General features: G+C 33.2%; 1 protein-coding gene across 1 annotated transcript in view; it reads left to right on the top strand.

The window, feature by feature from the left end:
• The window catches only part of Arhgap32 (Rho GTPase activating protein 32), a 227,475-nt gene that overhangs the window by 186,756 nt on the left and 14,000 nt on the right, over window positions 1-26,719 (top strand). The window contains exons 12-18 of the mRNA XM_026392440.2: window positions 7,504-7,653; window positions 17,933-18,035; window positions 20,030-20,174; window positions 20,639-20,721; window positions 24,503-24,610; window positions 24,892-25,037; window positions 25,570-25,765. Of these exons, the coding sequence (XP_026248225.2) occupies window positions 7,504-7,653; window positions 17,933-18,035; window positions 20,030-20,174; window positions 20,639-20,721; window positions 24,503-24,610; window positions 24,892-25,037; window positions 25,570-25,765 (931 nt within the window). The remainder of the gene's footprint in view (window positions 1-7,503; window positions 7,654-17,932; window positions 18,036-20,029; window positions 20,175-20,638; window positions 20,722-24,502; window positions 24,611-24,891; window positions 25,038-25,569; window positions 25,766-26,719) is intronic.

The raw sequence follows: 26,719 nt of genomic DNA, 5'->3' as shown, positions 1-26,719 counted from the left end.
CTTGATAAAGATCAACACTGGTGCTTTGTATATATATCTTACCAATTATGAATAGATATTTTTTGTATATTTAAGGTTTTTATCCCCAAACCCCAAACATATTTTAATGGTGAGATGTAGTAAAAAAATCTGTTTTGGGGAAGTGGGGCAGGGGTTTACTGGCAGTTGAACACAGAGTTATTTAAACACTGAGCCACATCCCCAGCCTTTTCTTATACTTTATTTAGAGACAGGGTCTCGCTGAGTTTCTTAGGGCCTTGCTAAATTGATGAGGCTGGCTTTGAATTTGAGATCCTCCTGTCTCAGCCTCCTGAGCTGCAGGGATTTCAGGTATGTGCCACTGTACTCTGCAATAAACATAATCTTTTTAAAGTCAGGAACAAGATAAACGTTTTTTGTAGATCCAGTGAAATCAGAAAGAAACAGAAGGGTTGGAAATGAAGAATGAAATCTGTTTTCTTTGCACATTTATTAATCCAAAAGAATCTGAAATCTAATTGTAAGTTATAATAACATGGGTCAGCAAAGGTTCTAAGTAAAATATAAATAATAAACAATAATGGCCACTAACATTTATAAAGTTTTTCTCACACTAAGTGCTGTACAATTTTAACTCATTTAATTATGACCACAATTCTATTGAGTAGTTACTGTTTTTAACTTTTCATAGATGAGGAAATGAAGTATTAACAATTTAAGAACTTGGTCTATAATAGCACAGCTAGAAGCTGCAGTAATAAGATTAGAAGCCTAGAAGCCTGACTCCTGAATATACTCTTTACTTCGATGTTCATTGAATTTCTCTGTACTAGTAGTAAGTTAAAAGAAAATGTAACTTAGAAAATATATATTTATAATAGCAAAAAAGTCATAAAGTTCCCAAGATTAGCACTAACAAAACTATATGAAACCTTTATAGGAAAAAAATTAGATTAATTGAAGAACTAAAAGAATTTTAAATAAATGGAGAGAGATATATGTTCATGTATGTGCTTAATATTATAAAGAATTCCATTGTCCAGCGACATAATCTATAATTCAGTGTGGCTTCGGTGACATTTCCAAAAGGTTTTCCCCCTATAATTTGATAAACTGATGCTGAATTTCATATGAAATAATAAGGGCTAAAAATATGAAGACATTTTTAATAAATAAGTGAAGGGACTTATCTTTCCAGATACTATTATAAAGTATTGATACAGAGAAACTGATAGAATAGAGAGAACTCAAAAATGAACCTCTTTCATACTGTATGCATTTTTCACATAAAAGAGGAACACTTTTAAAATATCAGTAGAGAAATGATTATTCATCTAAGGTTATAGAATAATTGGTTATACATATGGGAAAGTAATAAAATTATATCTCTGTACTTAATACATAAAAAAGTTCTAAGTCAGCAAAAAAACAAATAAACAATAACAACAACAAAAAACACTTGAAAAAGAACATGAAAAGGGGTCTGGGGTTATAGCTCAGCAGTAGAGCACTTGCCTTGCACATGTGAGGCATTGGGTTCAATCCTCAGCACCACATAAAAATAAATAAAATAAATAAAGATATTGTGTCCATCTTAAGCAAAAGAACATGAAAATGGAGAATTTTAGAAAAAAAGAAACATTTATGACTATGGGTTAAGGAAAATATTTTAACATATTGAAATCATATCTAAAGACGTTTTTAAATTTGTGTGATGAAAGATAAGCCACAAGCTTAGAGAAGATTTTTGAAGTATGTTAACTAACAAAGGATTCATTGCCCAGGGAAGCACTTATTAGCTCAATGCAATGTTGGTTGAAATAACAAAATCCTGGGAAGTTTAAGAGACAGTAGTACATCAGAAATATAAATTATATACTTACAAAGGAAAACTTAAATGGAGTTAACATGAATATCCTGAGCCACAAGTGCCATTGATAAATCTCAGATACATAACGTTGCAGAAAATTTGATAGCATATGATTTCATTTCTGTAAATTTTAAAAACACAAAAATGATAACCTGTATTGCATATTGCTTATGGCTATGTATGCACATATATAGTTATAATTTAAAAACATGATGGGGTTGATAAATACTAAATTGAAGATAAAGAGTCTCTGTAGGGAGAATAGGATTAAAGGAGAGGTATACAGTGTCAAATTACATCTACTATGGTTTGCTTTTTAAGTAAAAAAAAAAATGTGTAGGGGGAATAAATCTGGAAAATAATATGGTAAAATGTTAAGGTTCTTAAAAACTAGATAATTGGGTACATTGATAATCATCACATTATTTTCTTGAACTTTTCTGCATAATCAAAGTATTGAGTAATTTTTCAAAGTAATTGTATCTATATTAGGGTCCAAAATTTTCTATCAGTTCTCATGCTCCTTAATCTCTAGGGCTGTTATACCCCAGGCCTTTTTCTTCTAGTCATGTTTTCTAGTTAATTTGTCCAGAAAAGGTCTCTGAAGACTTATGTTACTATGGGGCTAAGTACACATTCTAACAGCCTTTTAAATAGTAATCAGGAAAAAACTAAGAAGAGCACAGTGTGCCTTTTGTGTTAGCAATTTTTTCCTTTTCTTTAAAATTCACTTTTTAGACTTTTGAAGAACAGAAATTTTAGAATGTTAGTCCTTCAATTTGATAGTTGTAGAGAAAAATCCTTTCTCCATATTCATTGGTGTGAATAAATACTGTTATACTTTAAATAAAAGCAAGTTTATGAAATTTTAAATTTAAATTCAAATCTTTTTGTATTTATTTAGAATAAAATATTTTAAGATATGCAGATTTGGGAGATTATAAGACAGCCCTAAATATCATGTAACCTGGTTGTGTATATTTATATCCCCTTCTATTAAATTTCCCCCAAAAGTTCTATGCTGTGTTCTTAGAATTTAGTAAAGGAGGATATTGTATACAATGTATGAAAATCTATTTGAAGTTAAACATTACAAACATTATACTCGAACTTTATATCTTTGGTTTAATCAGAACAATCTCTACAGGTTTATGTGCCTTCACTACCACACTTTAATTTTGTCTGCTTGACTTTCTGAATTTATTGCAGATCTCACAACTCGATGCATATAATCAAATAAACTTAATGCTGAGGCCATTATCTAGGCACAAACTCTCTTCCTTAGTAATTAATTAGAAATTAATCCCAGCCCAGACTTGTCCTACATTAGTCTAGAAGATTTCTGAGAACCAATTTAAAGAACTCTAGGGAAAGTATTACCAGAATATAAGACTACTTGGTGACTGCTGGAGAAATATTATGCTCATATAATTAAAAACCCCAGTGTCTCACTTCCATGTCAAGGTTCACTGTGGTTTACAGAGCTGTATGTTTTTAGTATCTCCTATAAACTGGTTATTCGTATCATAAAGATTTACCTTGAAGATAATATGTTGTGTGTCATACTGCTAAAGCCTGTAACTGCCAGAAAAACTGGTCTGGTAGGGTTTGTCTCAGGTCTATAAAAAGATTGCAGATATAAAATCTATCATGGCTCAGTAACATGAAAAAAGATCATGGCACATGTTGCACTTTATTTCTAGAATAGAAAATTTGGATCTAAAATTATATGATTTGCTTTTGTCTTGAGTGTCATTTTGTACTTCATTATTGACTTTCTTTATCTGTGGAATACCATAGTTAATTGTTTTAGTCTCGAATTCAGCATATTTGATGGACCTTAACCCTCACAGCCTCCCTTCCCACACTGCATGTCTGTTTCTACATAGAAATGGGTTTGTAAGTACTTAACCATCTAAAACCAAACTTCAGCTTCTTCAGTAGAAGTTTTCTAACAGAATTGAGAGTATTCTGTGTTTCTGCTCTTCAAACAGTAGTAACAAGTAATATTGAACAAGAAGGCAGTCAGAGGGAGCAGTGCCCCTGTTCAGAATTTCATTTTGGACATTTTATGTGTGTGTGTGTGTGTGGTGCTGGGGATTGAACCCAGGTCCTTATGCAGGCAAGGCAAGCACTCTACCAACTGAGTTATATCCCCAGCCCTCATTTTGGACATTTTAATGCTCAAGAAATGGAAGAAAATTTAAAATGAAGAAAATTAATAAGAGAGATTTGTATTTAGAATTATTACTAGATTTTCAAATTTAACAATAACTAAATTTGAATATTTTATTAGTATAGATTTTCAGTGCAATGGATTATACTGTCTTAGAGGATAAATGATTATTTAGTTTCAGATGCCAGAGTCTCTCTATCACAGAGTGTCAGTTTATAACTTCAGTAACAGCAACTCCAAAACTATGCAGAACATGGTTTAATTTTCTTCAACCATAGCCTTTATAGATAATCACCATCATGACTATGTATAATTTTATTGTCTCAGAATGGGATATAGGTTAGTAAGAAAGGATCCTATCCACCACTCTCACTCCCAATCCTATCCACCACTCTCACTCCATTGTTTTTTGGGGAGGGTGGGGGGCTGGAGGTAGAAGTAAACAGGAGAAAGGTGGCCACACAGAATAGGATCCAGTGGCTCATATCAGGACTGTTTCCCAGAGTCCTTCAGTACCGAATGGAGGTAAGTTTTCCTAGTGACATCCTCCACTGTCTTAATTTTGTGCTTTCTTGCAGCTCTTAATTAATTAGGTCTTGTGTTACTATCAGAAAAATAAGTGTGAGTAGTCATCACCCTAACAGGGAAAGATAGCCAACTTTCTTTGTTCTTGGGCCAAACGTACCAAACCAAGAAGCAGAGTTAAAGCAATCTAATGTCCTGGAAAGACCAGTTGTACACAGGCTGCCCTCTGACTAATGGTATTTTAGCACACATTTCCATCCAATTATCCTGAATTGTGAAGGTCAAAGTATAATTAATTCCAGTGGATAATTCAAAATTTAATATTGCTAATTGATGTGAATAAAATAAGAATCTACCTTTTTCTACTGTTGAGAAATCCAGTTTAATATGGCAGACTACTCCTGCAGTTTTTTTTCGATGTTTTAAGCTGTATTTGTGCTAAAAATTGTGACTTCTTTCTTTGGGGGAATGTTGCTATGAACTCATGGATTTTTATTTATTTGATGTTTTATAATTAAATATATTTATTCTTTATGATGATTGAATCATCCCAAGTCTGACCAGGGACGATTGACTAGCCTTGACTCTTTGGCATGGTACACTAGTAACCATGGTCACCTTGCTTTCTGTTGCAATAAGGTTTCCCATTCACCTCTTGTGCTTTGCCTGCTGCCAAAATGGAGTTAGGCATTTCTCCTAGTAGTCTGGGTTCATTTTAGTCAGGAATGACTTAGAAACCCAGATCTGAGACATCTGTCTCAGATATGTCATTGTTGCTAAGCCTTGTCAATGGATAGAGTTCAGAGGAAGTGTGTGAGCTTTCATTTTGAATTCATGTTGACATTTCTAAGTCAAGTTAATATTAGAGAGTTTTGTTCACCTTCTTTGATTTTATTATTCTTTCTCTCTTTATCTTCAATTTAATATTTATCATCCCCACTCTCTCACACATTAGAACATCTTTTCTAATAATAATTTTGGTTTATTTTGTGTGTGTATTTTTTTTGTTTTATAATTGCATTCAATAGTAAAATAGTTGAATGAAGTTGAATATGACTGTGCTTCTTTTCTCATTAGACTATATCCCATAAGCATGTAGTCAATTGACTACATATATGTATTTAAGATATTTTATCTCTGTTGACTATGCTTTTGGTTTGATATTATCAGGTACATATTTTCAATATTAGAATTTGCTTTTTTAATGTTTTTAATTTATTTTTGAACATGTAGTAGGAGGACTGACATAATTCAAAAGCCAGACTATTAAACACACACACACACACTCACTCAGCAAAATCTTGTGCACCTTCCATTCTTTCCCCACCATACATTTTACCCTTTATATTACTTTTTTTTGCAAAAATTAGCTCTTAGGTGTATACATACATGTGTGTAAAATTGTGTGTGTTTGGTATATGTACTCCTCATCCTTTTATATGTTAAATATACTTTTATGTATTTTTCTTTTTGGACTTAATATATCCTGAAGATTATTCCATATCACAGTATAGATCCTGTTTTAAAACATAATGAGAAGCAAAAGGATATCGGTAATCCTCTATGTGAATGTGTTATACTTTATTCATATATAATTAATAATTAATTAATATACTAATTAGTATACTTTTGGGCTTCTAATGCATATATTGGGTTATTTTTAAAGTAACTGTTTTAACTATTTGGTATGTTCTTATTGCATAAAATCCAAACTCTCTGTACACCCTTCTGGAGTCTGTAGAAAAGATACTTCTGTCTGCAAATAGTGTTTCCCATGAGATAAAAAGAAAAGAAATGGATGGCGAATGTCTGATCTGACCTCTACTTATAGAGCTAGTAGCCATTCTAAGCCATAAGTTATGGTTGGCACACAGCGTTCCCTCAGAGTCTTCATCTAGTCAGGAGATTTAAGCTTTGGATTACTCAGCAATCTATAGTAGGCTTACGTAAGACTCCAGTAATCATTCGCAAATTGAATAGAAGGATTGAGGTCACCTGCATACTCTTTAATCCTGCAACTGATCTCTGAGCTCATGGTATTTGCTGTGGGTTGACTTGTCTATTTTCCCTATAGGCTGCATTTATCAGTAAAAGTGGTTTTTCGCAAAAAATTGTTTGCTTTCAATTCTTGTACTATTGTTTTTCTATTATATTAATCATTGCAAATATTTTTTTCCAAATATTAACTTGCTTATTTCTTTTCTTGATCTACAAAGGACTTAAGGTGATACATTTAGTGTACTGTAGAAATTGACCATCTTTACACTCTTTCAAGTCTTATTTATTATGAAGATCTCCAAAGCAATATATATTATGTAAAACTCAGGTCCTTCTTGGAATTCTGTCACATCTTTAAGTGTGCACAGGAAAATGGCTGATTTACTAAACTTGATTGAAAGATCGTGGATTGTAACACTTAAATTTGTTCACAGTCCCATCAAATAAGACCACAGGCTAGTGAGAAAAAAGTGCAAAACTATGAAGTTTTTAATAACACATCTGTGAACTAAAATGCTGAAATTTTCCTGCAAGTTATGAAGTGTATATGTAATAGATTGTTTTCTAGTCAGTATATGAAGATGTATGTTTCTTTTCACACTATGAAAATGTAATTTCTTAATGGATCCCAATCTTGTGATTGTACATCATGTGGAGTTTCACTGATGATGTATTCATATATGAACATGGGAAAGTTATGTCTAACTCATTCTACTGTCTTTCCTATTCCCATCACCATTTCCCTTCCCTTTATTCCCCTTTGTCTAATCCACATCATGTATGACCACAAGAATGGCATCCTAATTAGAATAAGTTATACTCCACATATGTATAATATGTCAAAGTACACTCTACTGTCATGTATATCTAAAAGGAACAAATTAAAAATATTTTTAAAAGAACGTTTAATTTCTTGCCACTACTAAAATATTTTCCCTTTATTATTATTTTTTAGTATCTAAAAAACACGGCAAGCTCATTACTTTCTTACGAACATTCATGAAGTCTCGTCCAACAAAACAGAAGCTAAAGCAGCGAGGGATTTTGAAAGAGCGGGTGTTTGGTTGTGATCTTGGGGAGCACCTTCTGAATTCTGGCTTTGAAGGTAAAAATAAAGTCTGTAAGCTCATAATATTAGTTCCTGAGTTCTCCATATTGGTTTCTTACAACCAGTTACAGAATATATTAGGCAAGTGGTGTGTGTTTATTTTGGTTCAACAGTGAGTACTGAGCTTTCTCAGGGACTTTTCTCAGTTTTGGGTAAGAGTGGAGACGTTTAAACATTCACCTTGGCATTAGTGGGGCTTGTGATCTGCTTTGGAAGAATGTTATTTGCACAAAAAGGACACAGCAACATTGTCACTTTGCATTTTTCTTGTGTCTATCCAGATGGCTTTATTAGCCAGTTTTCCTGCTCATTTGGTAATAAAAAAAAAAAAAAATCTTGATTTTCTTTGTAGAAAAAACAGGCATACTTTTGAGACTATAAAATACCAAAACCATCCTTCCAACTTTGATACCTAAAGATTTATATTCTTTTCTCTATAAATTAAATTCTGAATTAAGACTTTAGTTGAGTGAATGGATGGAGGAGATGAATGAATAGGAGGGGAGAAAAAAAGGGAGTTTTCTTTGGATATTTTAAAATAGCATTCTCTTGCATTATCCTTTTTATTCAGCATATTAAGGAAATATTTGCCTGTGCTGTTGATGAGTACCAGAAATAGATTATTTGTGAGATTCTTAACCATTATGAGACAGACCACTAGTGGAAACCAGTGGTAAATACCTTTAGTAATATCAATTCCAAATTAAATCCTTATTCACTTCTTAAAGAATTCTAATGAACTTAGAAGAATTTAATACAAAACTATACCATGTTTTGTGAGAGAATAGACAAAATATTATCTTAAACAGATCTTATTCACATATTAATGTCAACTAAATATACTTCTTTAAAAAACAAAAAGACAAAAAAACCCTGATGATTATTTTTGCAAATGTCAAAATGCACATGAGAAAATCAACCAGTGAGACTAACAGAGAACAATTGTGGGGGGAAAAATCAGAAAATATGGGAGACATTGAGCTTTACTACAGTATTCAAAACTAGAAGGAGGAGTTTTGTGAAGAGAATGAAATATAAGAATGAAAAATAGCTGAGAATGTTTAGAAATAATTACTACTATAGGTAAAAAATCCATTATGATGAAGAATGGTTTTAGAACTGTGTTATAAAGAAGGGTTATTTATAATAACATATTAAAATAATAATATATCTGAAAAATTAATTCCTATATTAAGTCACTGAAAAAAAACCCTCCAAATTTTTAAGAGAGTTAACTACTTTAAATGTATGGAATTGCCAATGTGAATTGATTTTGTTTTGAGGTTAAAAAAGGAAAAAAGATTTCTCAGATTTAAACAAAAAAATAAGGGAAGAAGGGGCTTCAAACATATGTATATGTTTTCCAAGTAATGAAAAAACACAAATGTAGAAGAAAGGCACCATGAATTAGGAAAAATAACTGTTTTATGGATATGATGAAATGCTGTTATCATAATGTGTGAAAATATCATTAGACTTTTAATTTTATTTATTTATTTATTTATTAAAATTTGTTTTAATTAGTTATACATGACAGTACAGTGATCTTGACATATCATATATTTGAATCAAATGGGATATAATATCTCATTTTTCTGAGTATACAGGTTCCAGAATCGCATTGGTCATCCCTGAGTAAAAGAAAAAAGCATATGGAGTGATAGAAAGTAAACAAAAGACAGAAGCATGTCTACTCTCATTTGTAATCACAGAAATGTTCTTAAGCAATTTTGAAACACCATTTTACATTGATGAACATTTTTAAAATAGCAGGGCTTTTTTTTTCTTAATTGTAGTATTTAGGGCCATTAAAGATAGCAGTGACTTTTATCAATGCATAAAAATTATTGGCTTCAAGTAGCTCTAAATTAATACAAATTTTTTGGTAGCATTTCATAGCAAGAAACATATTGGATTTTACAATTTTCCTTTCATATAGCAATTCTACTCCTTAGGGATTTATCCTAGTGTAATAATTAAACAGAAAAAAAAAGTGTTCATTATATAACATTATAAATGAAAGCAAAAAATGTTGAATACCCAATCTTGGAGGAAATTTTTCTACAAATTGTGAAGTCATTAAAAATTATAAATCTTAATAGTGTAGAAAAATGAAAATGTTATATATAAACAGTAGATTAAAAAAACTTCAAACTATAATATTTAGGGATTATATAAAATGTTAAAGTATTAGAGTCAGAGAATACTTTGTGATTTTTTTCCCTAATTCTCCTTTTCAATTAAAAGAGGGGGGAAAAAAGCTAGAATAAATTAGAAATGAATTAAATAGTCTTGCAAGATAAAATTTTCTGCTCCTGGCCTGTCCAATAGAGAAAGTCTATTATTAGAAAAGAAAAAAATTTTACACTAGTATATAATTGAACTTTGTTAAATGTGAAGAGGCAGGAACTATGAAGACTGAAGTAAGATATATTCTAGTTGGCATATTAAAATAATTTCCTATTTCACCAGGGGTGATGAAAAATAAACAATAAAAATTCATATGAAATATTCATATAATATTCAAATGAGGTCTAAATTTGCAGGAAAAGAGAAACCTTTGAAGTGTATTAACTAAAAATTTTTTTTTTTAAGAGAGAGTGAGAGAGGGGAGAGAGAGAGAGAATTTTTTTTTTAATATTTATTTTTTAGTTCTCGGCAGACACAACATCTTTGTTGGTATGTGGTGCTGAGGATCGAACCCGGGCCGCACGCATGCCAGGCAAGCGCGCTACCGCTTGAGCCACATCCCCAGCCCTAACTAAAATTTTAGTTAGGAAAGAAATTGGTTTTTCATATCAGAATTATTTAACTTTGATTTAATAAGTATGTGAGGAATTATCTTAACACTTTGAGATTTCACATATATTGTATATAATCTGTACCTATAGTCACATTGTGTGTATACTTGCGTCCTCGCGCGCGCGCGCACACGCGCGTGCGCACACACACAGACTTTTTGGGGGGTGGGTGGGTACCAGGGATTAAACTCAGGGACACTCAACCACTTAGCCACATCCCCAGCCCTATTTTGTATTTTATTTAGAGATAGGGTTTTACTGAGTTGTTTAGCACCTCACTTTTGCTGAGTCTGGCTTTGAACTTGTGATCCTACTTCCTCAGACTTCTGAGCTGCCTGGATTATAGGCATGCGCTACTATGCCTGGCCCATAGAAACTATTTTAACATTTAAAAATAACTGGAATTGAATATGTATTATGTATAGTATTTTAAACTCTGGGAAGAATAATATATATTACATACATTTTATATATATAAATGTATAATCATATAATGTATATAATCATTCTCAAAATTGTTGTTTTAATTTAGACTTTAAAATTTAGTCAAGTGCTGCATACTGGCATTTTGACCAGTAATGGACCAACAGTGCTTTCATAAGATTATAATGCAGCTAAAAAATTCCTATCACCTAGTAGTGATGTGTAGACTTCCAAAAGTTTAAGGGCTGGGAAGTTAACTCAGTAGTAAGGTACTTCCTTAACATGCACAAAGCCTAGGTTCAATCCCCAGCACCACCAAAACAAAACAAAACTTCTGGTGCAACATGTTACTCATGTGGTTTTGGTGATGCTGATATAAACAAACCTACTGTGCTGACAATTGTATAAAAATATAGTAATACAGTTATAATTATATGTACATAATAATAATAATGATAATAAATGACTGTTACTGGTTTATGTATTTATTATACTATACTTTTATTATCACTTTAAAGTGTGCTCCTTCTATTTATTAAAAAAATGTTTACTGTAACACAGTGTGTCTTGTTGTGTGTTATGCCAGCATATGCATCTCACATTGACTTTGTCTTTTGATTGTATCATTTTATCTTGTGCTTGATGTAATCTCATGTTGTTTTGTTTATCATGTTTCGTAAGTGTACAGTAGCCACTGCTAATGACAGTAAGAGGCTACATTGATTCATCTGGAAAAAGATTGAGTGATTAAGGACTATGAAGTTGATAACGTCAGTGATACATTGCTTACCAGTTAGGTATATCCCATCCTACCATAGCTGCCATCTTGAAGAACAAGAACAAATTGATGGAATCTGCTTCAGTGATGGGAAAGGGACTAAGAAAAATTCAAGAATGGCCTTCAAATATGAAGAAACTTCTAGTGCCCTAGATTGAAGACCAGGCACACAGAAGTATATCCCTTTTAGCACCATGACAGTCATGGCCCAAGCAGTTTGTTTGCAATGTTGAAGGAAAAGGTTGGACCCCTCTACGTTGTTGAACTAACTGGTACCTCTGGGTAGTTTGAACAAATCATGTCTTACATAATATGAAAGTGGCACATCTGTGAATGCTGATGTTAAAGCAGCTGAAGAATTTTTGGAGATCCTAGATAAGCTGATTATAGAGGAAAACTACTTGCCAGAGCAAGTCTTCAATATAGAAGAAACTTCAATATTTTGGAAACCATGCCTGAAGGACTTTCATCCATGAGAAGGCCAAGTCAGTGCCAGGTTTCAAGGCTTGTTAAGAATGGGACAGCAGTTGTATTTAGGGGTAGTGTTGCAGGCTATGAATTGGAAGCCTTTCTGATCTGTCACAGCAGTATGCCCAGGGCTTTCAAGCATATCAACAAGCACACACTCCAGCATGCTTCAGGAGCAAAAAGATGTCATGCATAGTCCAGATGGCCTCGGGAAGTGCTATGTCAGAAAAGTACAGAAGCACTGTATGGAGAATCACATACCTTTCAAAATGTTACTTATTGTTGGTAGTGCTCCGGCAATTCTCTTTTATTGCTGACCTTCATCCTAATATCAAAGTGATGATTTTTGCTCTAAATGCCACCTCTTTGTTCCAACCAGTGGATCAAGGAGTTATAGCAGCTTTCAAGGTCTACTACCTAAGGAAGACCTTGGGCCAGGTTATTGCTGCAACCGAGGAAGACACTGATGCTGTTCTGGAAAGATTATAGCTTCTATGACTGTATCAAGACCTTATTTGGGGTTGAGGTGATGTCAGTAAGGAGTGTAAAAATGGCACCTGGAAGAAGACACTCAAAAAGTTAATTCTGACTTCAAAGAATTTGACAAGGATGAGGAGTTGCAAAAATCAACAAGGCTGTGGTTGAGATAGGAAACACCTTTCTTTAGGTATGAATGAGGATGATGTTGAGGAGCTCCTAGAGGTGGTTCCTGAGGAATTGACAATCAATGAGGAGTTGTTGGAACTGGATCAGGTATGCATAGTTGTAGAAGAGGCAAGAGAGAAGGAAATTGCAGAGCGCCCAAGAAAATTCACAATGAAGGATTTAGAAGAAGTGTTTGCCGACTCCTTATAAAGATTGAATCCATGGACCCCAATAAAAGTTTTTTATTAACAAAGAGGAGTCTCACATGCATTATTTACTTATGAGCAAAACTATAATGGGGGAAAAAATCCAAGGAAATAATATGAACATATTTCTGAAAAAAATGATGCCTGCTCAAGAAGAGCTCCAAGAAGGTCCTTCCAGAGGGATTCCAGAAGGCCTCAATATCATAGGAGATGATGACTCCATGAGTGATGTTGTTCTAGAACACCTTCTAGTGGGACAAGATGGGGAAGTGGAAGATAGTTATGTTGATAATCCTGACCCTTTGGAGGCCTAGCCTAGGCTACTGTATGTGTTTATGTCTTTATTTTTAACAAGAAAGTTTAAAAACTGAAAAATATGTGAAAGTAAAAAATTTTAGATGGAAAAATAAGGATATAAAGAGAAATATTTTATACAGTTGTGCAGTGTATTGTGTTTTTAGCTAAGTGTACTGTACAATTGAGAAAGTTAAAAAATTTTAAAGTTTATAGAGTAAAAAGTTACTTTAATCTAAGGTCAATTTATTAGTAAAGAAAGAAAATTTATTTTTATAAATCTCAGGTACAGTATATATAGTCTTCAGTAGTGTACTCTAGTGCTTGTAGCCTTCACATTCACCCCACTCACTCACTGACTCACCCAGAGCAATTTCTAGTATTGTAAGCTCCATGCATGTAAGTGTCCTCTAATAGGTGCACATTTTATACCATATTTTAACCTTTTTTTGTGTAGACACATAAGTATTCACCCTTGTGCTACAATTGCGTATGGTATTCAGTGTGGTAATATGCTGGACAGCTTTATAGCCAAGGAGTGCTAGGCTATATTATATAGCCAAGGTGTGTAGTAAGCTGTCCCATCTAGATCTGTATATTAGGTATACTCTATTGTTGGCAAAAAAAAAAAAAAGGAAACCACCTAACTTTGCATTTCTCAAAATGTGTCCTTATTGTTAAGCTACAGATGACTTGTGATGTCTTTACCCTAAACAAGATAGACTTTTCATCAGATTTTTCTGAAAAGGAAGCACATTCAGAATAATGATTTTTCTAAAGTGACTCATTCTCTGAATTATGTTCCTAGTGAATGATTATAGTGAGATTACCTTGTTACACTTTCTAAAGTTTTGAGCACCTCCCAGTTCGAGCAAGAGACAAACCTGACCTGTTTCTTCTACAAAAGATATTTTAAGAAGCTGAGTGTGGTGGCACATGCCTGTAATCCCAGCAGTTCAGGAGGCTGAGACAGGAGAATAGAGAGTTCAAAGCCAGCCTCAACAAGGGTGAGGCACTAAGCAACTCAGTGAGACCCTGTCTCTAACTAAAATAGGCTGGGGATGTGGCTGGGGATGTGGCTCAGTGGTTGAGTGTTCCTGAGTTCAATCCCCAGTACCAAAAAAATAAATAAAATAAAATGAAAGATGTTTTAAGAAATCACCTACAAGCCTGACAAGGCAGTTTTCTTTTTATTCTTTAATTTGTGGTACCTGGTGCCAGTCTTCACTCAGAATGATCTCACAGAGTTTCACTTGTCACAATGTTTATAATCAAACTGATTAAAGATTTTACATGACAGTTACCTATAGAACCAATTTTCTAAAAAACTTTTGCCCACAGAGTATTTTTATGTGTAGATTAGATTAATTTGCCTTCTGCATGGGGCATTCTTAATTATAGAATCAAAATGGTTTTTTGTTACATTGATTTTTTTTGGTATCTTTTGCTGTTGTGCAACCTTGCCTAGGTGAGATCATTAATATGAGCCCACATTTTCCAAGTTATTCTGCCATGCTCACTAACTTTCAGAGATTAATTCAGCAAATTTGAGTTGGACCTTAGAAATTTTATGTATGTTTCCACTCTTAATAAGAATTGTAAATGAGGACAGATACTAATATCTCATTTCTTCTCAACAAATGAAAGATTTAACTACAGTGTTTGCATATTCCCTAATTACAACAGAATCCATTCCAGTGGAACAAAGTTTTAAGTATTATTGACTTTTATTCATAGAACTTGTTTTATTTGCTGCACATATTAAAACAGGATTTCCTTAAAAGTTTGAAATTAGATTGCTAATAAAAAAAATAGAACTTTGGAGAAAAGAGGTAAAGTTAGGTTTGGTAAAAAAGATATTTTAAAACCAAAGAAGAGGAAACTCTGTTTGCCTGCACATATGTATGTGTCTGTTTCGGTTTGAAGTTATTCATTCCTTTCAGCAAGAGACCTTTTTAAACTATTGTATATATGCAAGAATATTATAGTCAGAGCACAGTAGAAAGAAACAAGCCCCAAATCACCCCAAAGTTAATCCTCTAGGTAGTCATAATTTGTTAACCAAGAATCATGATGCTTATTCTATGTTATACTACCTTTTGTGTTCTTAACCTGGAAGCCACCCCGTCACAAAAAAACAGTTCTTTTTCATCTGTTCTGGCAAAACCTACTTGATGCCTAACAGACAGAAGTGACTTAGTAAGAAGACAGTTGGTAAGTGAGCTAGTGAATGAATGAATGAATGAATGAAGAGAAAAGAACAACAAAACCATGACTGTCAAAAAAAATTAAAGGCCAATTTTTGTTATACTTATTCCTACTTCTGTAAGCCACAATTCTACTTAAAAGGATCACTAGTTTTTATTTAAACATTTCCTCTTATTCAGTTGTCATGTGGTTGTATAAAAAATCAAAACTGTATTATTTGGTATGCATGGGAATAATTTTTAGTCAAATTTTCTCTTGGAGGTTTCTGATGTTCTATTTTGACTGGGGTCATTTTTTTCATGTGCATTTGGCTCATTTGTTAAATGATTGTGGGTGGGAATGGCTATTAAATTATTTATCTTGCTTAAAATTTTAAGTAGTTATCATGCAATTTTATTTATTAAGTTTGATGTGATTGTTTTGTAATCGTTGAGTTCTTTTAGTTAAGGAATATGAAATGTAAAGAAGCAAAGCAGAGAATGGGGTGCACTGGTGCATGCCTGTGATCCCAGTAGCTCGGGAGGCCAAAACAGGAGAATCTTGAGTTCAAAGCCAGCCTCAGCAATTTAGTGAAGTGCTAAGCAACTCAATGAGACCCCGTCTCTAAATAAAATACAAAATAGGGCTGGGGATATGGCTCAGTGGTTGATCGCCCCTGAGTTCAATCCCTGGTACACTCATCCCCAATAAAAAGAAGCAATGCAGACATTTCCCATGAAGTATTATGTCCATAGGGGTTTTCACATTATCCAGGGAAAAATCTTTTATTCTGTATGTTTTCAAAGTTTTCCTACTTATTTGGGAGAATATTAGCAGGTATGAATCTACTATCAAGTGGATGTAGAAATCCAGTGAATGGATCCTTTTTTGTAAATGGCAGCTTATTTTGAAAAAAAAATTTAATGTATGCTAGGAGAGCCTAATAATATGGAAATAAAATCCTGTGCTAATTTGGAGCATACATAAGAGAAGCATTTTTAAAGAAAAATAATTAAAGCTCTGTTTTTTATCTTTCTTTAAGTAATTATGTTAATTATCCCAGTAATCTCTAACTATATTTCATTTAAAGTAGCTGACAGGAAATATTTAACCCCTAATTTTATTATTCTACTGCTAGTTTATAGAGTAGAAACCTAAGGCAGAAACCTAAGGTTATCATTCATAGAACAATATCTGAAATAGAACTCAAGCTCTTATAAATATACTTATATTTAACATTTCATTTACACACAGATTGCTTACATCAAAGTCTGTCCACAAAAAAATGCCCAGCAGTTCTGCTGCTCTTCATCGCCAGTGCATAAGCCGGCCAAGCACTACATTGCCCTAAGTTTAAAGCATTGACTCTGTGCTTGGATTGTTTGAGTCAGGATCTTAATTCATCACCATTTCCTGTTTGCCCTTGGGTAAAAATGTCATCACAGAGGCAGTTTCTTTTCTGTAAAATGGGAATTACAATAGGACTTTGCCATAGGATATTGGTGAGAATTAGAGCATGTACATTGTAAAGGCTCTCCACTTAACAGTATGAAGTGGTTTGCACTATGAACTGCTGTTTAGTTTTTTAATCAAAGAGAAGAAGCTCAAGTTTTAACACAATTTATAGGATTTGACAGGATTTAAAAGATAGACTATAAGAAAGACCAGCAAAAAAAAAAAAGGAAAACCAAAGAAAAATGTGATGTAATAATAAAGGAATTACTTATTTATGTACCGTGAATGAAATACATTAGCTAAAATTCTTATTAATTTTAGTTCTACTCCAGACCAGAGACCCCCAAAATAGTCAGATATGTATATTCACTAAGCTAACCAGAAAGTACTCTTCTTTCTATTTACCCTTAAAGTTCTTTTTATGAAAACTGGATAATATCAAGTAAAAAATAAGTAAATTTAGTGTAAAGATAAGCATGGAGTGAGAAGATTACATCTATTTGCAATTGCTTTGACCTTTGCATTATGTTGATATTTTGCTTATTTAATAAAATTAGAATTAACATTAACTATGAGAAATAAATCTTTTTAAGAGGTGAAATATTGTAGCACTTAAAAGTAACTTGTTGGAATAAGCATTTGACTTTGTATATCCATTTGCTGTGTATGAAATTCAGCCAAACAGCTGTATTTTTATTTTAACCAGTTATAGTGTTAGGGTTGAATAGTTCACCTTTCTGTTGTAACATGAATTGATAAATTCACTGCAGAAAGCTCTGGAGAGTTTCCTGTGGAGCTATGAACCAAGTCAGTCTTGATTATTTAGGAACTACTAATGTACTTTATGTGTGAAGTTAAGTACACATGCCCTCATCATTTTTGTAGTGAATTAATCCTCCCTCCCCTTTTATTATTAATTTACAAATTTTATTATTCTTATTAAAAATAAGACATTTTTGGTAATTTGCATTCCATGGAATACTACCAGTTTTATCTGTGTATATGAAATTTTTCTTTAGTTCCCCAGGTTCTCCAAAGCTGCACAGCATTCATTGAGAGATATGGCATTGTCGATGGAATATATCGTCTTTCTGGTGTTGCCTCCAATATCCAGAGACTACGGTAATAACTGTCCATGGCATTTTCATTTTTATTCCTGATTAGCTCATTAAAATGCAATTATTTCAAAACTGAGTAACTTACATTGATAATCATAATTTTGGTAAGATAGTTGAGATAAAAGAGGATATAATATCCATATTGTTCTCTCTGTATATTTTTTTATCCATATTGTTCTCTCTTTTTTAAAAGTTTTTTATTCTAATTTGTTACATATGATAGTGGAATGCCTTACAGATATTACACATAGAGCACAATTTTTCATATCTCTGGTTATATACAAAGTATATTCACACCATTTGTGTCTTCATACATGTACTTAGGGTAATGATGTCCATTTCATTCTACCGTCTCTCATACCCCCATTCCCTCTCCCTTGACCTCCCACTCCTTTCCCCTGTCTAGATTTTGTCTATTCCTCCCAGGCTTCCCCTCCCAACCCCACTATGAATCAGCCTCCTTATATCAGAAAAAACATTTGGCATTTGGTTTGGGGATTGGCTAACTTCACTTAGCATCATATTCTGCTAAATGGCATTTCTTTATCTATAGTGTCAGAGAACCATGCACCTTAACCTCTTCAGTACTGTATTGTGTATTTCTTTTCACAGTTATTAACAAATGAGTCTGAACTCATAACAACAGTGGGGCGTGAAATTTACATTATAATAAATTATTCTTTGGTTCTTAATTAAAATTGATGTGAGTGAAACCTTTTCTAATCTCCTTTGACCCTAATTCAGTAGTGTATGTTTATGTATGAGATAAAAGTAGTGATATCCTCTATAAATAAAATACAAATTTTATTTTTGCTTACCTCTTGGATTCTGGGCTATTCTTGATATACTGTTATTTCTTTTTCACTGTGATGCATGGTAACTGCCACTATTCTGTAGGAATTTTACTACTTTAATTAACCACAGAGCTCATCTTTGTTTTTAGGAATACATGTTAGAAAGCACTTAAATCAGTTTTTGTACTGAAGACTGTTTACTCTTTAATTTCAGACACGGTAAATTTCATATTTATATTGTCCACAAACATTAATTCTTCAGATGATAATTAGTTTTATGCCTATGAATTAATATTAATTAACCTCCTGGAGATTAAATTTAATTTGCCTTAGAATTTAGAGCACAACTTTTTTTAATATTTTGTTTTTAGTTGTAGTTGGACACAATACCTTTATTTTATTTATTTATTTTTATGTGGTGCTGAGGATCAAACCCAGCTCCTCAAACATGCTAGGCGAGCGCTCTACCACTGAGCCACAACCCCAGCCCCTAGAGCACAGCTTTTATTTCACTCACTCTAATATTATAGATTTTACTGTCTATTAAAATTTGTTATTTGCTAGGAATTGCTTTATATTGTTTCTGGCTTTCTTATCCTGCTTGAGCTGTATACTACTTATAGCTGAGGAGTTTCTGTATCTAGTTGTTTGTAGACAAGTTGCTACTCAACCCTGGATTCCGGAGTTGCCAAAGTATTAGTTATTCAAACCATCAGAAATTTGGAATCCTGCTTTCAAATTGATGTGCTGTAAGAGCTAGTCTTTTGAATGCATTTCAGAGGTCATTCATTGCCCATTTTAATATTAAAGCTATGCCATTAATTTCTGTGTAGAAAGATGCTTATCTTGTGATAATACATCCACTTACTGCTGAAGTCCAGATATAACTGGACTTATGTAAATTTTAATAATTTGAAGAAAATAGCAATTCACTGAGGTAAAGTTGAGTGTTTTGGGCCAGAGATTGTTTCCATTTTAATATTAAAGCTATGCCCTTAATTTCCACATAGATATCTCTCTAATAATAATATATCTGGTTACTGCTGAAATCCAAATATAACTTAACATGAATTTTAATTTGAAGAAAACAGTAACTCACTGAGATTAGAGGTGAACATTTTATATTGTTGCTTTCAGGATTTAAGTCATGTATTTGCTTTTCTCAGTCACATAATTTTGTTTTGTCCTCATCCATCTGGGTCAGCCATGAATTTGACTCTGAGCATGTCCCCGACCTGACGAAGGAACCTTATGTTCAAGACATCCATTCGGTGGGCTCCCTCTGTAAGCTGTACTTCCGAGAGCTCCCAAACCCTCTACTCACCTACCAGCTGTATGAGAAATTTTCTGTAAGTATCAGTCATACTTGACTCAAAGTCTTGGTGTAGAGCTCTGCTATTTTGTTGTTTAATTTATATGACGCTTGGTTTGGTCCCATGTAAGAAATAGTTCTGTGACTTAAATAGCCCCTTAAAACATAACAAAACAAAACAAAAAACCCACCAATTATTGCCAGCTAGTCTGTGGTGATGATTGCTGATTTCACATTATCATTCTTTTAGTTCTGATTTTGAGCCACTGACCTTACCACCTGTGTTTTTAAGCATTATGATTTAGTAGATTCCAGTGTTGACATTGTGTGAAAACCAAGTTTGCATCCTTCAGGCTCTATTGTGTTTCCTTGTCATTTAGCATCAAAGAATAAAGTGAGTTAATCTTATAATCTCAGAGGAAAAACAGAATGATAAATGAAGAACTCTAATTTTTACCAGCAAAACCTACTGGTTTATTCTGTTATGAACTGTTGTTACAGGATGCCGTTTCAGCAGCAACAGATGAAGAAAGGCTGATAAAAATTCATGATGTCATTCAGCAGCTCCCCCCACCACACTACAGGTGAATCACATTGGTGAATATCCACCAGAGGCATGTCAGTTGATTTGTAAAAATGTTGGTTTTTCCCTTCCTTTGGGTTTCTAATTACTTAAATTTCCTTGAAGTTCCACTTCTCTGGAATGGATTTTATTCATATATGTTTTGACTAAACCTGAGGTTTTGTCTGTTTTTTCTGTTAGGTTTTATTGTATTCTAATTTTGTCTTCCTACTTTTTTTTTTGGTAGTGGTGCTAGAGTTGAACCTTGAACCTTGCACATGCTAGTAAGGTGCCCTCTGCCACTCAACTAGACTCTCTTGTTGCTACCTTTTAAACCCCAGTTTGATTTATATGTTAGTTTGAATTCTCAGATATATTTTTGTTTATGTCTGAGAAGACCAGAATAAAATTAAGGGTTGCTTTGCCATTCAGTGAAAGAAAGAAAACAGTTGAAACTTTATATTATAGTATGCAAAAAGAATTAAGACATTTTTAAAATTCAATTGTTAAAAAGAAATTAAATTTAGCACATATTCTAGTACAAATAAGTAGTTTAATGCTGATTTGTTTTCAAAATGACATTGCTTATATATCATTTTTTAAATCAATACTCTACTCAGCACTAAACCAACCTAACATTTTTTTAATCTGTACTAAAATCAGACCATATTTTAAAATCAGCACTCTACATGCAAATACATAATGGGCATGATCGAGAAGATAATCTAGCATTGACTTACTGTTCTGTTAATGTCTTAGGAGAAATTTGATAAAATTAAAGGGATCTAAGAATCCATTGAATAGTGAAAAAGGAAAATTAAGGAGCGTTTATGACATAAGCCAAAGAAAATTGATGTATTTATATTGTAAAGGAAAGCTAAGGAGATAAGTCTGATTAATACAGAGTTATTTAAAGAATATTATTGAGGGAGAAGACATTCTTTATTAACTCGCCAGTGAAAGGAACCTGGTACAAGGTAATATTGGCTTTGATAGGTTGGCTTGAGTTTGGAATTTCCAAATCCATCCCTTACTACCTGTGTGATATCTCTAAACATCAGTCTTCATGTTCATGAACAGAATACTGATAATTTCTTTTCCCCCTCCTCCCACTTCTCCTCTTTCTCTTTTTTGTTTTTCTTCAGTACAGGGGTTTGAATCCAGGAACACTCTACCTCTGAACTACATCCTCAGTCTTTTTTATTTTTTATTTTTTCACTTTGTTTTAATTAGTTATATATGACAATGGAATGCATTTATGCACTTTGATATATCATACATTGATGGGATATAATTTCTCATTTTTCTGATTGTATATATTATACAATCATGCAGTCATATATATACATAAGGTAATAACGTCTGTTTTATTCTACTGTCTTTCTTATCCCCATATCTCCTCCCCTCCCTTCACTCCCCTCTACCTAGAAGAACTCTGTTCTTCCCTAGCACCCCCGCCCTCCTTATTGTGAATTAGCATTCACATATCAGAGAAAACATTCGACCTTTGTTTTGGGGGATTGGCTTATTTCTTTTAGCATGACATTCTTCAACTTCATCCATTTACCAGCAAATGCCATAATTTCATTCTTTTTTCATATTGCTCCCCTACTATCTATGTAGTCTTTTCTATTAAACATTAGGTATCTTTCCTTCAACATATTATATATTGAATACCTATATGACTATATGTTTTTTTAATATTTTTTAGTTGTCAATGGATCTTTATTTATTTATATGTGGTGCTGAGAATCAAACCCAGTATCTCACACATGGCTAGGAAAGTGCTGTGCTCTACCACTAAGCCACAACCCCAGCCCCGACTATATGTTTTTTATATATAATTTATTACCTATTCAGTATGTAACCTCTCTAAAACATGAACTTCTTAAGGTCATGAATTCTGTCTTGTTTATCATTATATTTTCAGAATAAAGCCTTGAACATAATAAGTGTTTAATAATATACATTGCATGTGTATTTTATATGTTTTGTACACTATATATTCAGTTGCTTGATATTATATATGTGTGTATATTGTAGATCCTAATATTACCCTCTTTACCTGAATCTATACTACATAATCATAGTAAGCCCAACCTGAATTATATACATTGTTTATTATATATCTATTCTACTCTACAATATATATAATTTTTTGTTACATACTTCTTATTTTGTAATATTATAATTATAGTTTCTTCTGTATAATTTATACGTATGTGTCCTACTTTATATCTTTTGATTCAGGCTTTTAATCTAAGATTTTAACACTTACATGTTTTAATTCCTTAAATGTTCTTGAAAAATATGATTTTAAGTGTTCTTTCATGTTCCCCTAATTTGATATTTGATCAACGTACTACTGTTTTTTTTTCCAATTTTGAATATTACTATGAGGATCATCCATTTACATGTAATCTAGACTTTTTTTCAGGATAAAAAGCTAGCAGTGCAATTCTGAAAACCAGAGTATACTAACATTTTTATTCTCAATATAAAACAGTCCCCAGTTGTATTCCAGGAAGGTTTATGCAGTTTCCACTCTCATCTGCTGAATATGAAAGTGCTCACTTCATGGGGTCCTGACTAAAATTCTCCATTAACTTTTAAAAACATCTTTATAATCAGAAGAACTAAATAGGTATCTTTGGTTATTTTCATTTTTTATTTCTTACATTGTCTTTTAGACACATTTCTACATAATCTCCAGGCCAGGTCACTTTTCTCTTTTTGTGCTTTTTAATTTTTATTTATTTATTTATTTATTGTGTGTGTGTGTGTGTGTGTGTGTGTGTGTGTGTGTACGTAAACATGCCAGGGATTAAATCCAGGGGTGCTTTACTATATCACCAGTGTATTATTATTATTATTAATTTTTTTTTGTTTTAAGACAGGGTCTCATAAAATTGCTGAGGGTCTTGCAAAGTTGCTGAGGCTGTCCTTTAACTGGTGATCCTCCTGCCTCAGCCTCATGAGTTGCTGGGATTTCAAGTGTACACCACTGTGCCCAGCTAGGCCAGCTGTCTGTGTTTTTTATCTGATTATATACAGGAAGGACACAAACTACCATAAATGCTGTTGAAGGAGCAGGCAGTTTCAATCCATGCTGACCTTGATTTGAATCCTGTCATTGCCACTGCTTGTCTGTATAATTTCAGGCTAGCCTTGACTTCTCCCTCCCTGCAAAGGAGCTGGGAATACTGTATGTGATTAGACTGTGAGAATTAAATGAGATTCCCCCCGACAAAACAGGGTTTCTAGTCCCAAAGCTATCTTCCTGCTCCTCCCAAGTCCTTGTTAGGCCCTCCAGAATCTTTGTGGCTCATATGTAGACCACAATTTTACTTTCATTGCTGTTTCTAATAATAAAATCTTATATTTCTGTCTTTCATTTGTTGTTTTTAATAGTTTTAATCCCTATCCAATTAGATATAGGGACACTGAGATGTGATAACTGATAGACAATATTTGTGTGTGGTTGCTCAAATATTCTCCCCTTGATATCTATTGGAATTTTTATTTTAGGCCTTTGAAACATTTTCATGGAAGTATTTAAATCCTTTCTTATTAGTTGTCTATTGCAAGTAAATATTATATCTTCAAAATGTCCTTTGTTCCAGAAAATAGCTTTTGTGGAGAATTCAATTCTAATAATATTTGAACTTAGTAGGCAGCAAAAAATGTGCTTGGGTTTGTATGGTCTCTTTCTACTGAAAATTTACAAATCAACTAGTGGCTTTTATGCTATATACTGCTCCATAAAGTCTTTGTCTGTTAATATGTTATATTTCATTTTTTAGAACACTGGAGTTCCTGATGAGGCACTTGTCTCTTCTTGCAGACTACTGTTCCATCACAAATATGCATGCAAAAAATCTAGCAATTGTCTGGGCTCCAAACCTGCTTCGGTAATTTGCATTGTCTTATGACCTTTAATAGAACTAATTGTTTTAATTCTATTACTAGAACCAAAAGTGTAATTCATCAGTGTTTGTTAAGGAAAAATTTAAAGAGGAAGGCAAATTATTTCTTTTATTAGCATCTCCCAAAAATAGGCATATGGGGCTTAGCTAAGTTACTATAAAAGTATGATTTCTTTCTCTGATTTGCCTGTGATTTACACATTTTTAAAAGATGTTCTTTATGACTGTTCTCTTTGTAATTGATGGCAATGTTGTTTACCTCACAGATCAAAACAGATAGAGTCTGCCTGTTTCAGTGGAACAGCCGCTTTCATGGAAGTAAGGATTCAGTCTGTGGTTGTTGAGTTCATACTCAATCATGTAGACGTGCTCTTCAGTGGCAAAATCAGTGCAGTCATGCAGGAAGGGGCAGGTATGACACAGACAGATTTTATTTGCTCCTGGAAACATGTATCTAAACTTCTAAAGGATGGAAAACTTTGTATTGCTTGTCTCAATTAAAATATGGCATTAGAAGACAGCGAATTTATGTCCATTTTTCATAATCACAAATTGAGTTATTTTGTGTGAATACAATGAACACTATATGTCAGACCTATTGTGATCTAAGTTCATGACGTATAAAACAAGTCTTGGCACCTTTTATTGATGTATATTAAGGTACTTTGTGGAGCAGAGAAGAAAAATTTCTTCCAAAACTAAAAATGCCTTTTGGTTATCTTTTAAGAAGGGAAAATAAATGATTAAAGAAGTTGTGTGGTGGGGGGGGCTGTGGTCTGGTTATGTCACTTTGTGTTTCTCTCTGGATGTAAAGTGCTTTGATTATTGCCATTTAAAAGACCTGAAGGAAATATGATACAACACTGATTGGCAGATAGAGGATAGACAGGTTGATACATGCTAAAATTGTTGACTACATCATTTCTTTCTTTTTCTTTCTGAAGCTTCTCTGTCAAGGCCCAAATCCTTGCTGGTATCCTCTCCATCTACCAAGCTGCTGACATTGGAGGAAGCCCAGGCAAGAACACAGGCTCAGGTCAATTCTCCAATTGTAACTGAAAATAAATATATTGAAGTAGGAGAAGGACCTGCTGCACTTCAGGGGAAATTTCATACCATAATTGAATTCCCACTTGAAAGGTAAAATTTATTAATTCCTATTTAAGAATGTGATTTTCATAGCCATGTGCTATTGCTTCCTTTTAGTTTTCTTTTAGTTTTTTTTCTTTCTGAACTTTTTGGAGGTGCTAGGGATCAAACCCAGGGCTTTGCACATGACAGGCAAGCACTCTACCACTAAGCCACATTCCAGGTCTGTTTCACATTTAATTTTGTACTATAGTATTCACATTTTAAATTATGGGCCAGTCCCACAAACTCTGTTTATCTGAATGTGAATGATGCTTAACACTTCAAAGGGAATGATAAGAATTAGTTTTGCAAAAGCATCACAGAATAATGTCATTAAAAAAAAAGGTCATTTGGACAAAAATGATGCACTATTTATGTGGTGCGGATTTTTTTCTCCAAGATACGTTTTTTAGAAATTTGTTTAGAAGTAAGCTGTTTTGGAACAGTTTATTCAGAAAGTAAGTGGATAATGACTTGCTTGAAATAGGTTCCATGTTAAGGTTCAGATAGGTCAGTGGTTCTTAAAGTGTATTCTCTTGGCCAACAACACCAATGTCACCTAATAGCTGTAGTAATCCTCCAGCCCCATTCCAAGCCCACTGTACCAAGAGCTCTAGGATAAGTCCTTTGTCAAGCTTTCCAAGCAGTTGTGATGTTTTCAAAAATTAGAGAACCACTGTAGTGTGCCCTTTCAGTGGCCTTTCCAGCTCTGAAATTCTCTGTACCTCTAAAGAAATGATAATAACATGGTTTCTGTATCTTCTTTACTAGGTTATAGTAGGAAGACTAATGTATGTAAAAGTTATTTTTGATGTCTCTGCTACTCCTTTGGCTATTGCACATGAATGTAAGGATCTCACTTCTCTGGATGGGGTTGTACTAATAATAATGCTTTAGAATGTCTTTTTCCCATATTTTATTATACTCCTCTAACTTCCTTTTGCTCCCATGACTAAAAGAGCA

This window comes from Urocitellus parryii, chromosome 4 (assembly GCF_045843805.1).
Source record: "Urocitellus parryii isolate mUroPar1 chromosome 4, mUroPar1.hap1, whole genome shotgun sequence".
Classification (NCBI taxonomy): domain Eukaryota; kingdom Metazoa; phylum Chordata; class Mammalia; order Rodentia; family Sciuridae; genus Urocitellus; species Urocitellus parryii.
This window is presented reverse-complemented; position numbering and strand designations above follow the sequence as displayed.